We start from the raw sequence: 14,515 nt of genomic DNA, 5'->3' as shown, positions 1-14,515 counted from the left end.
GGACCTGTAGGGACAGGACAAGGGGAATGGCTTTAACCTGCCAGAACAGGGGAGATTGAGATGAGCTCTTAGGCAGAAGCTCTTCCCTGTGAGGGTGCTGAGGCGCTGGCACAGGGTGCCCAGAGAAGCTGTGGCTGCCCCATCCCTGGCAGTGTTCAAGGCCAGGTTGGACACAGGGGCTTGGAGCAACCTGCTCTAGTGGAAGGTCCCTGCCCACGGCACAGGGTTAGAACTGAGTGAGCTTGGGGTCCCTCCAACAGAAACCAGGCTGTGGTGCTATGATCTTGCAGGTGCCAGGACAATAAAGGGATTGGCTAGTGGAGTCTAGCTGGTGGCATTTTGGGTCTTCTGGTTTGTGGGCTTCACATCATAGGTACTCAGCTCCTTCCCTGCCTAACGGTGGTCCTCCAGGCCACTTCAGAGGCATTAGACCTGTCACCAGCATCACTTTGCTCCCAGCATGAAGCCAGCACATTAACCTTCCCATGTCCCATCTTGCCTATCAAGCAGGGCCAACAGAGTGAGGCAAGAAGCAGGGCATGAAGGAAGGGATGCAGGGAGATGAATCACTCACTCCCAGCACACTTTATTTTACTCCTTGGCAAACCCTTACAGGCTTACCACAAGGTGTGAAAGGCAGAAGGGATGATTCTCCCAACCACTCTCTGAGCTAAGGAGGAGCTTGGCTGGAACTTCCTCACCCTCCTGCCCAAGAAGGTCTCAACAGGTTGGTACCCACCTCTCCCAAAGTCCCTGTTGAATAGCCCAAACCCAGCCGCCTCTGCTCACCAACTCAGATCCCATACAGACCACCCTGCAGATGCTGAGCTTCTCAAGTGCTTGATAACATCCCTTTTCCAGAGGAACAGGGAGAGAAAATGAAGACTACAGGGGATGGGGAGCAAGCACACTCCGGCAGGCTGAGATACTGCAGAACCCAACATAGTAAGGGTGGTCCTCATCACAGAGGTGAGGAGGAGCCCATGTTGCATTGAGAAACAGCAATCCAGTGCTACATTGCATGTAAAGCAGCAGGTTCATCTGCAAGAGGTTGCCACGGCCCCATGACCAGCAAACAATGTGTCCTTCCTTGGATCCTCAAGTCTGCACCCTCTTTGCTGGCATGGCTGCATCTCCCTTAAAAGACCTTGTTAAAAACTCAACTAAATGAACAAAACACTTCACCTTAGGCTGCCTGAAAGCTCTGCTAGGGAACTCCATTTCAGGCACTGGAAGACACAATTCCTGAGACCAGGAAGCACTCAGAGGCAGTGGACATGGCCAGAATGCTCCCAATTGCTGGTGGCTCATTTCAAAATGTAGCTCCTGGTTCACACAGCATGCTTCAACCCAGGCTGCCCACAAAGGATGCTGTGCCTGCATCCCCTGGGTACCACTTCTCGCTCTATCCATGAGAGCTGGGGCACCCTCAGGTCCTGCAGCCCTCACACCTCACCTTAAGCTGGACCTCACAGGCACACAGAGGTTGCCCACCCACGAAGGAGGATGCTGGATGGGAAGCCAGGACCCTGCTCGAGTGCTCCTGCACCCACCTTTGTAGGAAGAGATGCTGAGAACCTCAAATATGAGCCTGGTGATGTTTCAGGGTGGCTTTCACTGGGGAAAGGCAAAGCAACAGGATGCTGGGGAAGGGATGTCTTGGGGGTATCCCTGAAAGAAGTTACTTTCATGGCTGAAAAGGCTATTTCCATGCTGGCACTCTCGGGCAGCACATCGTGGTCTGGCAGTGGGTCCAACACTGGACCCCAGCAGGAGGCTGCTGTGTTGCACTGGACGTGCCCCACTGCAACAAGGAGCTGCCCCAGCCTGCAGCAGCCACTGCATGGACCATTTGTCCTCTTGGAACTGCCTGCTCCCCTTTTCCCAGGACAAGCTGGGCTCTAGGTGAGAAATATGGGGCCCCTTTGGGGAAGTCCCCATCCTCTGGTGATGCTCTTGCAGGAGAACAGCCTCCTCCTCATGGAGGTCCCCATGGGAGAACAAAGACTCATGCAAGCCCTGTACAGGGCAAGGAGCAGGTTGGGAGGGCAGCAACAACAACTCAGCCCCTGGGAGGCTCTTGGGCCTCCCAGCCACCACAGGCTGGGACTCCAGATGTGTTTCTGCTTCTTCCAGATGTTTCAGAGCTATCCAAGCGTCCGGCTGGCAGCCTCCAGAAGTGCTCTGCCCTAAAGCATTGCCTGGGTTTGCCTGAACAGGGGCATTGTGCCACTGGGTCACTGGTGTGTTTGAGTGCAATGGTGGTGGGCAGCTTGAGCCCACCAGCTTGCCCCCAGGCTGGATGTCATCATTAGGAACAGTGTTATCCATAGGAGCAGAGGTGGGAACTCCTGCTTGAAGCCCTTGTCCTGGCTTTGCCAGCTCAAATGGGGCATTCAGAACAGTGCCCTCCACCAGCCCAGCTGGGTTAGACAGAACCTGTTCCTCTGGTTGAGCAGAGCTGATGGAGACCAGAGGGACCACAGCATCTTGGCCTTGGGCACCGGGTGCTTGGGTCTGTGCTGGGCCTTGAAACACTGACTGAGCTGCCCAGCAGTGCTGGAGATGAGCTGCAGCACCATTCTCCTCATTGCAGGGTAGGAATGCCATGCTCTTCCCAACATCCTGCCCAAGGAACATCTGCTCCATGTAAGATGCCACTTCAGTGCCAACCTCCTTAGCTGGTGACTTCTCTGCACCCAAGCTGAGCAGAGCATCCTCCCACCACTGCAGCTCTGCAGTGTCCATGTTGAGGCTCTGCAGTGCCTGGGAGATGTTTCCATCCACCTCACTCTTCTCAAAGAGGGTCTCAATAATGACCAGGAGGGAGTCACTGTCCTTGGCATCACTGACTCCTTCATCCTGGCTCAGGCCATCAAGCTCAGCAATGAGCTGAAGCACATTATCAGCATGGGAGCTGTATATGGATGCATCCTGCTTTATCACGGGCCCAAGAAGAGGGTTGGGATCTACCAAGCACTGCTTTGGATGGGAGTGTGCTTGTATCTGTGGCTCCTCCTTTGCCTGGAAGGAGTCCAGGGTCTCAGGAAGGTCATTCCTGTATAAGATCGCTTCCCCCGTCACAAAAGTAAAAGGCAGCTGCAGGTTTCTCTTCCACAGATTCTCCTCTCCTTCTTCATCCCTTCGGGACAGAGGGAAAAAAGATGGAAAACAGCATGAGCACCTCCTCTACAAGGGACCAGACAAAACCACCCTCTCAGCAGTGAGACAGGAGCTCACAGCCCTGCCCTGGCTTTTCTAAAGCACATGGGCTGGCTACAATGCTGCTGGTGGAGGACTGCGGCTCTGGGAAGGGCTGAGAGAACAACTGTGTGTCCATAGCTTGTCCCAGGCAGGAATGAGCGTAGAATCATGGAATGGTTTGGGTTGGAAGGGACCTTAAAGCTCATCCAGTTCCAACCCCAACTTCTGCCTAAGGTCTAATCTAACGCTGAGAGCATTGAGGGCAAATGGAGACACAGAGATACTCACGAGAGGGCTCGCTGCTGGGCAATGATGCAGTCGGGTTTGCCCCCTTGTACACCAGCCGGGCATTGCCCTGCACCCACACCCAGGCACCCTTCTTGGTCAGGAGCCGGAAGACTATCAGCCCACTCTCCCCTGTCTTCATCACTAGGGCAGGGAGACAAGAGAGGAAGCAGGGACATGGTTATTGCATAGGTATAAGGCACCAGAGCTTGAGCATCACCTCATGCCCGTGCTACAGGGGCAATGTGGGATGCAGCCAGCATGGCACATCCAGTGCTGTCTGCGCAGCCCCACCAAGGAGCAAGAGTGCTGGGGAGCCATAAAATCCCCCCCCCCAAGCCCCCTCATCCCAGTGTGTCTCCCCCAACACTCACTTCTTATGTGGCTCTCGGCACAGTACATCATGTCAGCGGCGTGCACAAACTGGTACCCAGACCCAATCCTGCAGAGCTCCGTTTCCGTGTACCCCAGGACAACCGTCCCCCTGGAAATATGGGGACCAACAGGGATACCAGGGATGGATTCCCCAATTGCATCCCACCAGCCAGATGTGATTCCCTACCCAACAGCTTCCCACTCTGGGTACAACTCCCCATCCTGGGCTGAGCTGTATCCCTTCTCCCACAGAACCACCCCAAGCTGGGTTGGCTGGGCTAAAACCCAGCAGCCAAGAAGTGCTGTCACTCAGTTAATCTGCTCATCATGGTACTGGGGGACTGCAGTGGATGGACTGAAGCATCAGACACCTTGCCATGGGAGTCAGGTCAGAAGCACCCTGCTTCTATGGGCATGGGTTTTCCATCCATTTTGCCATAGGAAAAGTGAGATGTCTTACTGGGAATCACAGGCCACAGGGGTGAAGTCCAGCTTGTGCTTTGTCTGGAAGATGAGCGTCTCGGTCCGGAGCTCCAGGATGGAGAATGGCTGAAGGACAGTTGCGATGGCGAAGAAGACAAATGGGGACCTGTCTGATGGTGACTTCTGCTGCCCAAGGAGGCGTTTCAAGCGCCCATGGAAACGCAAGGCCTTGGATGGGGTTAGAGAATATGGGTGTGAAGTGAACAGGGTGATGGGGACTGGCTGCGCTGCCTCCCCATGGAACTTCAGTGGTTCCTTGGGAACACCACAGAATCATAGAGGGGTATCCCAGCATTACCAGAAATCCCGAGGAGTTATCCAGCAAGCAGCGGAAGCGGCAGGTGAAGCTTCTCTCCATGAAGGAGGGCTCCTCGGGGCTGGATGTGGTGCTGCATCCAGCCAGCAGCTCCATGGGAAAGGCTGGGAAACCAAAGGGAAAATGAAGCCTTCCAAGCTGTACATACCTCAAAGCCTTCTAGAACTTCCTGGTGGAGACTTTAATGCTCAGATGAGTCATAGAATGGTTTGCGTTGGAAGGGACCTTAACGCTTATCCAGTTCCAGCCCCTGCCACAGGCAGGGACACCTTCCACTAGAGCAGGTTGCTCCAAGCCCCTGTGTCCAATCTGGCCTTCAACACTTCCAGGGATGGGGCAGCCACAGCTTCTCTGGGCACCCTGTGCCAGCGCCTCAGCACCCTCACAGGGAAGAACTTCTGCTTAAGAGCTTATCTCAGTCTCCCCTGTTTCCATTTGAACGCATCACCCCTTGTCCTATTGCTGCAGTCCCTGATGAAGAGTCCCTCTCCAGTATCCTTGTAGCCCCCTTCAGACACTGGAAGCTGCTCCGAGGTCTCCACGCAGCTTCTCTTCTCCAATGAATGAGCCCATGATCTCCACCTGATGGGCAGTATCTTCCCAAGCTTGCCATGGGAAGGCAAAGTCCTCTTGCCCCTTCACACAGGAGCAAGGCAACAACCTGCTCCCATTGGAATGAATAGGATTTCAAATCCTGAAAAGCAAAAAAGTTTGGGGAAAACATCCCCATCTGTATAGCACAGCACAAACCTGTTGGTGACAGCCATGGGATGGCTGCAAGTCCCAGCTATGGGATGCTCCCTGTGCTTGGTGGCTCTAAGCACCAGCAGGAGGGGTTTCCAGCATGGAGTGGCCATGCAGAGGGATCACCCTGGCACTCACCATGCGGGCTGCTGCTGGACACTGGAGCCCTGTGCAGTTGGTGGTGGAAGACAGCTCTGTCATCCGTATGGATCAGCTCGTACACACTCTGGTGGATGAGATCCGACTGGAACGACACGAGGAGAGTTCTTGTTGAAGAAAGGCCTGGAAAACGTGTCTGGAGGGGGACACAGCAGAAGCCTTTCCTTCATGGATACTAAAAGCACCACAATAGAGCATAAAGAGGCAAACACAAAGCTTTGTGTGCCTTGAGAACAAGGACCAGGAACCTGCTGGCTATTAAGAAGGGTGGCTCAGGAAGAAGGAAAAGCAAGCAGAGATGGGGAAAAGCCTTTGGCACTGTGGGAACAGCTCAGAGGTTTCTATAATGGAAATGGTAATGTCCAAGGAAGCATGGCTGCTCAGGGGCATCACAGTGCCTGTATCGCCAGCATCCTCTGGCCATAGCTAAACAGAGCTTTCCAGCCTGTTCCCCACAGGTTCTCCTGGTGTCTCCTAGCCTTTCCAAGGATGTCCCACACTGGCTCTGGTGCCTGATCCTTAACCACAGTCCATGGGGAATGGACTCCCAGCCTGCTCTTTGGGAAGCTTTTCTCCCCATATATGGGATGCACATTGCAGCAGTGGCATTTACCTGGCATGTCTTAGCCTCTAGCATCATCTCAGGACCAAATCAGACCCAGGGCCACAAGGGTTATGGGTTGTCAGAGGGGAATGTGTTGGTGGGGTACAAACTGCAGTCTCCAGCAGCACACAAGCTCCCTCTTTGCATTGACATCCCTGGCTCTCTGCTTTGTTTCTCCCACAGGATCAATGCATAAAGTAATTCCAAGGTTGATCAAACCATTTTGACCAAACCTATCTATTTTCCGTCATCCCCCCCCCCCCCCCCCGATTTATGCAAAGGGATTTGGTGGTTTAAAAAGTGTGTTTGTATGGGGTTTAACTCCTAGCCCCCCCTAACAGTGGGGATCTGTATCCCAGTGCAAACCACCTTCCTTAAGTGGGCCACCAGGGAAGATGCACATGCTGATGCTGAGCTGTAAAAGCCACACAGCAAGAACACCAGCACGTCCTCACATCTGCCTCCCAACACAACCCCCTTCTTCTAGGGCCATGCCTTGCCCATCCTAGTCCTGCACACTGTGATGGTCAGCATGGTTCTGACCAACCATGGGCAGCTCAGGCCACTCCCTTAAGAAAGGGTCAGAGCAGAGCATCCTGCTTAACCAGACACACAGGTACACTGAGAAGACCACTCCCTGCCTGACTGCCCTGACTTTGGGGCATCAGCCCAAGGAACAAGGGATGGGACAAGAGGAAACAGCCTCAAGCTGCACCAGGAGAGGTTTAGATGGAGCTGAGGAACAATTCCTTCCCCAGAGAGTGCTCAGGCATTGGAACAGGCTGCCCAGGGCAGTGCTGGGGTCACCACATCAGTCCCTGCAGGTACACCAGCACCTATGCAGGCTTGGCAGCCCCACAGCCCTGCTGTGGACTCAGTCCTTTGGCCAGAACTGGAGGTAACAGGGTCGATGTGGGCTGAGACCTGCTTGTCCTTGGCATCCCAGGTAAGCCATGGTACTGACCCTGATGCCAAGATGCCCTCAAGCACAAGTGCCCAGCAGCATGATCCAAGAAAACTCTCACACCACCCTTCCACAGGGAGATAAGAAGCTAAAGCCTGCCATTGCTCAACTTGCATCTGTTCCTACTAAATCACAAGCATTCTTGTTGGCTTTCACAGCCCCCAAAGGACATGAGTCATGTGAAAACATACATCCAGAATGACCCAAGGGAGCTGGGAAGGAAGAATAAAGCCCTGGCATCACTTTTAGCAGCACCTCCTTCCCAGAGCTGGACTGCATCCCTCCGGTTACAGCCATGGTACCCACCTGATGAAAGCCCAGGTAGTCCTGTACAGTAGGGGAGATGTAGAAGATACAACCATCTCCCGTCACAGCGATGACAAACCCATTGAGTGCCTGAAAGCAGAAGTTGAACCCAGAGTTACTCTCCCCAGCTACAATCCAGCTGCTGGAAGATGAACTTCTCCAAGTGTTTCTTCAGCATTTGGAGATAGGAAGGGACTTTCTTCATCAGCAAGATAATGGAAGCAACTTGGGATCATGCAAGACTTTAATCCTGGTAAGTTGGTGGATTTGAGGGGGTTTCTTCAGTGTTAGCATGAGCAATGATCCAAGGCAGACTGACCATTTCTAGACCCATCACTACTATAGAAGGTATAGCTACGCTCTTCTGTGGCAAACATGGATTTTGCCCTTACTGCCCAACTCAACTGCACTGAGCTGCCCCTGGGAGGGACCATGGGGAAATGCTGTGTCATAGAATGGTTTGGGTTGGAAGGGACCTTAAAACTCATCCAGTTCCAACCCCTGCCATGGGCAGGGACACCTTCCACTAGAGCAGGTTGCTCCAAGCCCCTGTGTCCAACCTGGCCTTGAACACTGCCAGGGATGGAGACCAGGACGGAGAGGCTCTTGCCTTCCAAGCTGCTCCTTTGGCTCTGTCCCTCCTTGCAAAGAGGAGGCAGGAGCAATCTGCTGCCACAGCTCATGCACTTGCCCATTTACAGTGACACTGAAGCTCGTGGGAGCTGGCTTTATTTAGCAACAGGGATTACTTGAATGGGTGTCTGATCCTGCACAGATCCAGCTTGCAGCAGGACCGGTCCCTTCCCTTTGTGTGCTGCAGTCCCCACGGGTCCCTGACTCAGAGGCTGTCCTGCAGATGACAATATGTGACTAATACACTCTTCAAAGCAGAACCAACCTAAACCACCAGGCAGCTCAGCTGGGGGATTTGTATCCCATTAACACCTCACAAGCTCTCCAGATGCCTCCAGTCACCCAAAGGTGCCAATGCTCAACAAATTGCCATCATAAGGCTCAGATTAAGCCTCCAGAGAGCTGCTCCATCATGGGACTGGGGCAACCACAGGCTCCCTCCTGACTATCATAGAACCATAGAATAGTTAGGGGTGGAAAGGACTTTAAGATCATCAAGTTCCAACGCTGTTGGGTTGGAAGGCAACAAAGGCAGACTTTAAGGAGAGCCAAACACCCGTTTGCTGGTGGAAGAAGAGAGAAGGGGACAAGGCCCATAAAGCACAGACACATGCTGTGTCAGAAACAGCCATGGAACAACTCAAGGTCTTGCATGGACTTGTCCTGCAGCCCCAAGGTGTGGCAAGCTTAGAGCTGACATGCCCAGATGTTTATTCTGCAACCAGCCTTTGTGTGACTTTTCATACCTCATTTCCTTCCTGCTTCCATTGGCAGCCCAAACAAGCAGCATTCAGCTGATTCACCAGCTCCTCTGAAGTTCACTGACAGCTGTTTCATTACACACACACACACTGGCCTCTCTACAAAGGAGAGCTCCCATCACCCTATGATTCTGTCCACCAGTGCCTTCCAAGATCCAGCTCTCCATCCCCAAACTGAACCATCTTCCATCCCAGGAGCTCATCCTCAGGAATTCATGCAATGCCTCAGGTAGAGCAAAATGCTCCTGGTGGATGTTTTACCCTACTGCTATCACCATTCTCCTCTTGGCATTGACTGGAACACAAGAAACCCACCACCTCAGACACTAACCAGGGATCAATCCCTACACTGCTGCATGATAGGGCACAATCTACCACCCCAAGCCCTGCTCTGTTACAGATGCAGTTTATGGTACAAATACACTGAAAAGGGGCAGCAAATTGTGTGGGGTGAAAAGAGTGGGTCCAGGGCCCCATCCCAGCCTTGCAGTGTCACTGCTCCCTGCCCCAAGGTGCTCAGTGCCTGTAGAATAGCAGTGAAGGTAAAGCAGGGTCTCCTCTTGCTGATGGGACCCCATGTTCCATTGCATGGGACCATGGCTGGGTGGCAGGAGCCAAGGGAAAAGCCCACACAACCCAAGCTACAGCACCATACCTGGAGCAGCAGTTCCCCCTCAGGAAACAGCTCCCTGTTGACCTGTGGGCTCATCCATCTGCTCCCTCCGGGGGCTCGGGGCTGCTCCAGCATGTAGTCACCAACATCCGTAGCTGTGGCTGCGAGTAAGAGGGCAAGTAATGAGCATGGAAGGGGTAAAGTGGGAGCCTCTCCCTCCTTCTCCTCCTCCTCCCAGCCTCAGGGTTACTCACACACAGGCTGCACCACTGCACATGGATGCAGTCTGCAGGAAGATGGGAGCAGTGGGGACTGGAGAAGAGCCCCTTTACGGAGACATATAGAGACATGCCCAACTTGCTCAATGCTTTCTCCAAGGGATTATCATCCCATTGCTAGGAAACCTCATTTCTGCCGAGGTCTGAGCAGAGATGCAAAGCATAGGAGGGAAGAAACACCACACAACACAGCAAGAAGTCTTCAGGTTAGAGCTGGGAAGAGCTGAAGTTGGCTTCAAGCCACCCCACTGCCACAACGTCTTCTTTCCTGCCCTCCATGGATGACAAAAGACAGTGGAAAACCTTCCCAAAACATCCGAGATGACACCAAAGCACCCACACTTCTTCCTCCTGCCTTTGGCTGCTCAGAAGCAGATCAGAGGGTTGGTGGCCATGACATTCCCAATGAGACACTGAGCAGCTCTTGGCTCCCATTGCCATGACCTCCCCATGCTGCCTCGCATGTCCTCACTGGATGCCTTCAAGGTAACACCCATGGTTAGCAGACCTCAAGCATCACAGGACACTCAGAACTGATTGCTCAGGGAATAGGAATGAGGACAGCAACTCCCCAGGGATATCCCCAACGTGGTACTTCATCAGCTGGGGAATTCTCATTGAGCAAACTCAATCCAAACTCAGCTTTCAGCAAAACTTAATGCATGCCTTTGCACCACCTCAACCAAACCCCCACAGGGTAAGGCTCAAAGCAGCTCTCACATAGGAATCACCTCACTGCTGCAAGCTTCTGCAGCAACCCAGTGCTGGCCAGAGCTCAATACTGGCCTTGGCTTTCCAATGGTGCTGCATGGCCTTGGCTGGATCCAGAAGGAAAAGGTCTTCTGAACTGAGAGAAGTGGTAGGAAATGAGGAACAAGCACAAACCATCCCAAGTCTGACCACGCAGTTGATTTTTAACATGGTAGAAGCTCTCACCTCCCCACAGAACAGCTTTCAAGGTTTGTTGGTCTATTTCCCAACCCCAATAGCCCAGTGTTCAAAGCCAAAGTAAACCCAAACCTAACCAGGTTTCACCTGAAACTTCTGGAATGAGGCATTCTGCTCCTCAAACCATTACCAGGCATGTTTGTATTAAAACTAACCTGAGGGCAAAACATTGTTCAGATCTATTGACATGTGGAGCCTGAGCGCCAGCAAGCCCACAGGCTGCCAGCAGCCAGGCACATGGTTAAAGACACTTAGCTGAAGGTCTTGCATAAGGTGGCACAGAGGAGCAGTGGAGAGGATGCTCTGAGCCCATTAAGCAGAATTAACCTCAATCTCCATCACTGATAGAACCGGGCTGCTTCATAGAATCATGGAATGGTCTGGGTTGTAAGGGGCCTTAAAGCTCATCCAGTTCCAACCCCTGCCATGGGCAGGGACACCTTCCAGTAGAGCAGGCTGCTGTGAGCCCTGTCCAACTTCATCTCAATTTCCCCTCTAGCAGGTTAAAGCCATTCCCCTTGTCCTGTTGGTCACTTTAGCCTTCATCACAAACCTGCATTGCGCCCCACACGAGCTCCCATTCCCTTTGCAAAGACACTTCCCAAATCAGCAAGAGGAGGATCAGCCCATCCAGAGGATGAGAGACCTCTGGGAAAGGCTGGGAAAGAGGAGGATCAGTGCTAGGAAAGTGGTCTCTGTGCTCATCTTATCCATCAGTCAGGGAAAGGCACAGCAAAAGGCAGGTTTGAGGCACTCACCCAGCAAAAAGTCTCCTCGCACCATTGCCAAGCAATCCCCAAGGACAAACTTCCAAAGCCCATCTGGACCATGGGTATGGCTTCAATTTGCGCATGATGGAGCAGAATAGTTTTGACATGAAACAGCAGTTCTGCCTTTAAACCCTGGATTCTTTGGAAGGTCTGACTCCTCTCCAAAGCATTGCAATGAGATAAGATGGCAGGGTGATACAAAAGGAAACCAAGCTCTTCCAACTCTAAGCTCCAAAAGAGCAGAGAGTGTTTTGCAAGGATGCACATCCTGAAGGCACACGGTCTCCAGTTCTCTCCCAGTGTCTACCAGGAGCATTTCTGCAGGGAGAGCTGCTCCGGACTTACAGGATCCAACAGGAAACACCTATTTGCTATCTGACACTTCGCAGTAGAATGATTGTTTCCAACTCCCCCACCAAAGCAGGGGGCTTTTCAACTTCCATCAGGGATATCCCCATTCCCTCCTCTCAAACACAGAGTGGTCCATTTCTGAGCTAGGAAACCCTGCAGACTGTATCTCCCATGGGACACACTACAATAGCCTGGCTTGGGGAGAAAGCCTGGGGCACAGGGGAAGGGTAGGAAAGCCAAAGAGATGGTGCCTTAACAACTGCTTTGCCATCAAGCACCACTGCACAGGGGTTACAAGGTTCTAAGTGCAGGGCATGTCTTGGAATGGTGCATCTAAGCATTGGTGGTGCAGAGCAGCTGTGTTCACATCCAGCCTAGAGGCCAAGGAGATGCTCACACATCCCTCTCCCACCAGGATACATGGGATACCCTTACTTTCATCATGAACTCAACACATGGCACCTGGCCTTGTTCTTGCAGAGGGGTACAGAGACTTTGTGCCTTGAAAAGGGAAAAACAGTGCCTTGAAAGGGCAGAAAAAAGCCCCCACCATGAGTAACCTCACAGGAGGGACGAAACACGCCTGAAACTTTCCCCATTCACTGGGGAAGTTATTGGTCTCTGGGGGATTTCACCAGCACATAAATCCACACACACCAGGAATGATCACACCATGAGAGCCCATCACAGGGTGATGGCTTGGAGCCTCCTTCCCCTCCTGCTGCCTCCCCAACACAGCTGGGTGAAGGTGATGCAAGGAGCATCTCCACGATGCGCTGACACTGCAGAGTGGAGCTTGGTCAAGATTGTGCCAGCATTACCAGGAACAGGAGGACCAAGGATTCTCCATCCCAGCTTTGTGGTCACAGAATCCCAGCCTGGACTCAAGAGATGCTTGGAAAGAGCAACTCTTCATCAACATGGCAACAATTCAAGTTGCCTGGAGACAAGGCAATGGGCTTGAGCTGCTGACAGAGGCAGCAGAGGACAGGGATGCTCAGGCAATGTCATGCTCTCCTGCTGCAGGAATGAAGCCTGCACAAAGCAGAAAGCACAGAACAAGGGCTTCCACCATCTCCCCTTGAAACCTCTGATGTGCTACATCATGAGTAGGCTGCAGATGATAAAGGTCTTCATTAGGCAGGGTGTGAGGTTGACCTTGATGAATCAATGGGATGATGTGAAGCCAAACAAGATGAGCGTCACAGGAGAGACGCAGGTAGAGAGTGGAATGAGCTGGGAATCACAGGCACCATGGCCAAATGGGAGTAATTGGCCCTGCAAGAAGGGGCAAGGGGTGAACTTGAACTTGCCACTCCACATGAAGTCATTCAGTGGTGATTGCTTTTCCATAGCAGCTCTCATGCTGGGAAGCACGTGCTGAGTGCATCCCAGTGGGAATCACATGGATCCCAGCTGGAGAGCTTGGCATAAGGGTCTCCTCTTGGCAACCAGCAACCCCAGCTAGAAAATGTCCTGGTAGAGTCCCAACGGGCTTCGTATGGGGCAAAAGTTAAGGCAGCCAAGTTTATTCAGTCTTGGAATAGGATGCAATAGGATGCCTCTAAGCATGTTGATGGCTTCCTGCCCTCCACATGCTGTGCCTTCATCAGGACCCATCCATCACCCATGCCATCAAGCCCAAGGCATTGGAGATGAAACCTGTCTGTACCTCCATGCCGTGCCAGACACAAACACACACCAGTCCATGCATCCCCAGCCCTCAAGCACTGCTCTGCAGCAGCATTTAAGCCACTGCTGATAAGCAGGTTCTAAAAGCAGCCCCTGGCTATGTTGCAGGCTTCATCTGCACTGCAGCCTGAAGTTTGCGTACTACCAACTGCAGAGCCACACTCTGCACTCCCATTTTACCACTTCAGCACCAGAGATGGGCTGGGTGATGAAGAAGCTGGTCCTATCAGTTAAAGAGTGCAGCAAGGCGCCTCTTCCTGCCCCCATTGCATCCTTTGGGATCCTGATCCCTGGGAGGACCTTCTGGGTCATAGCTTTCCTGACATAGGCAGAGTCACCTGGTAGCAGCACAACAAGCAGGCAGGAACTCCAGTGATGTGTCAGAGGTAAAACCTTGACCAGGGCTGAGTTAAGACTGGATTCAGCTGCACTTAGACTCCTCGAGAGTAACAGGGCCTAACCTGAACCTCATGACTCAACAGGAGGGTCTCCCTTACTCCTTTGTACCTTCTTTGGTGAGATCTTAGGCAAAAGGTCTTCCCTGTGAGGGTGGTGAGGTTATTCTGTGATTCTATTTCTGCACATACTATTTCAATTCAACTCTGTATAAATCACTGTAACCCAATCCTGTATGAATCATCAGCAATTCAGGCACGATATCTTTTAGTATGGAATAGAGTGGACCTTGCCATTTGTCCTGGGTTCAGCAGTAGCAGTCATGTTTCTCCTCCTTGGTAGCTGGTGCAGTGCAGTGTTTTGACTTTCAGCTCAGGAACAGAGCTGATAGAGATGTTTTGGTTTGGCCAAGGACTTTGTGAGCCTCATGCTCTGCCAGGGAGGAGGGGAAGCCAGGAGGAAGCAGAGACAGGACACCTGACCCAAACTGACCAAAGAGGTATTCCATACCACAGCACGTCATGCCCAGGATGTAACTGGGAGTTAGCCGGAAGGGCTGGGAGACTGCAGGGTTGGAGGAGGTATCGGTCGGAGCTTGGTCGGGCTTGGGGGGCGAGTTATCGGTCAGTGGGT

At 52.7% G+C, this 14,515-nt stretch overlaps 1 protein-coding gene across 1 annotated transcript; it reads right to left on the bottom strand.

Annotated features, from left to right (window-relative positions):
* Positions 1-1,960: 1,960 nt before the first annotated feature.
* LOC130594433 (aryl hydrocarbon receptor-like) lies at positions 1,961-9,608 on the bottom strand (the record flags this gene model as incomplete). The annotated part of the gene is given in 9 exon segments (XM_057400317.1): positions 1,961-3,142; positions 3,493-3,532; positions 3,535-3,633; positions 3,864-3,973; positions 4,325-4,515; positions 4,646-4,767; positions 5,546-5,651; positions 7,441-7,530; positions 9,490-9,608. Coding segments are annotated over 9 exon segments (2,059 nt in total), but the record flags the coding sequence as incomplete, so codon positions are not given.
* Between the last annotated feature and the right edge of the window lie 4,907 nt (positions 9,609-14,515).

The sequence above is a fragment of the Pezoporus wallicus genome, unplaced genomic scaffold, assembly GCF_028554395.1.
Source record: "Pezoporus wallicus isolate ANWC-B61680 ecotype Strahan unplaced genomic scaffold, APGP_CSIRO_Pwel_v1 contig_13805, whole genome shotgun sequence".
NCBI lineage: Eukaryota > Metazoa > Chordata > Aves > Psittaciformes > Psittacidae > Pezoporus > Pezoporus wallicus.
Note: the sequence above shows the minus strand (reverse complement) of the source record. Positions and strands in the feature narration are given on the sequence as shown.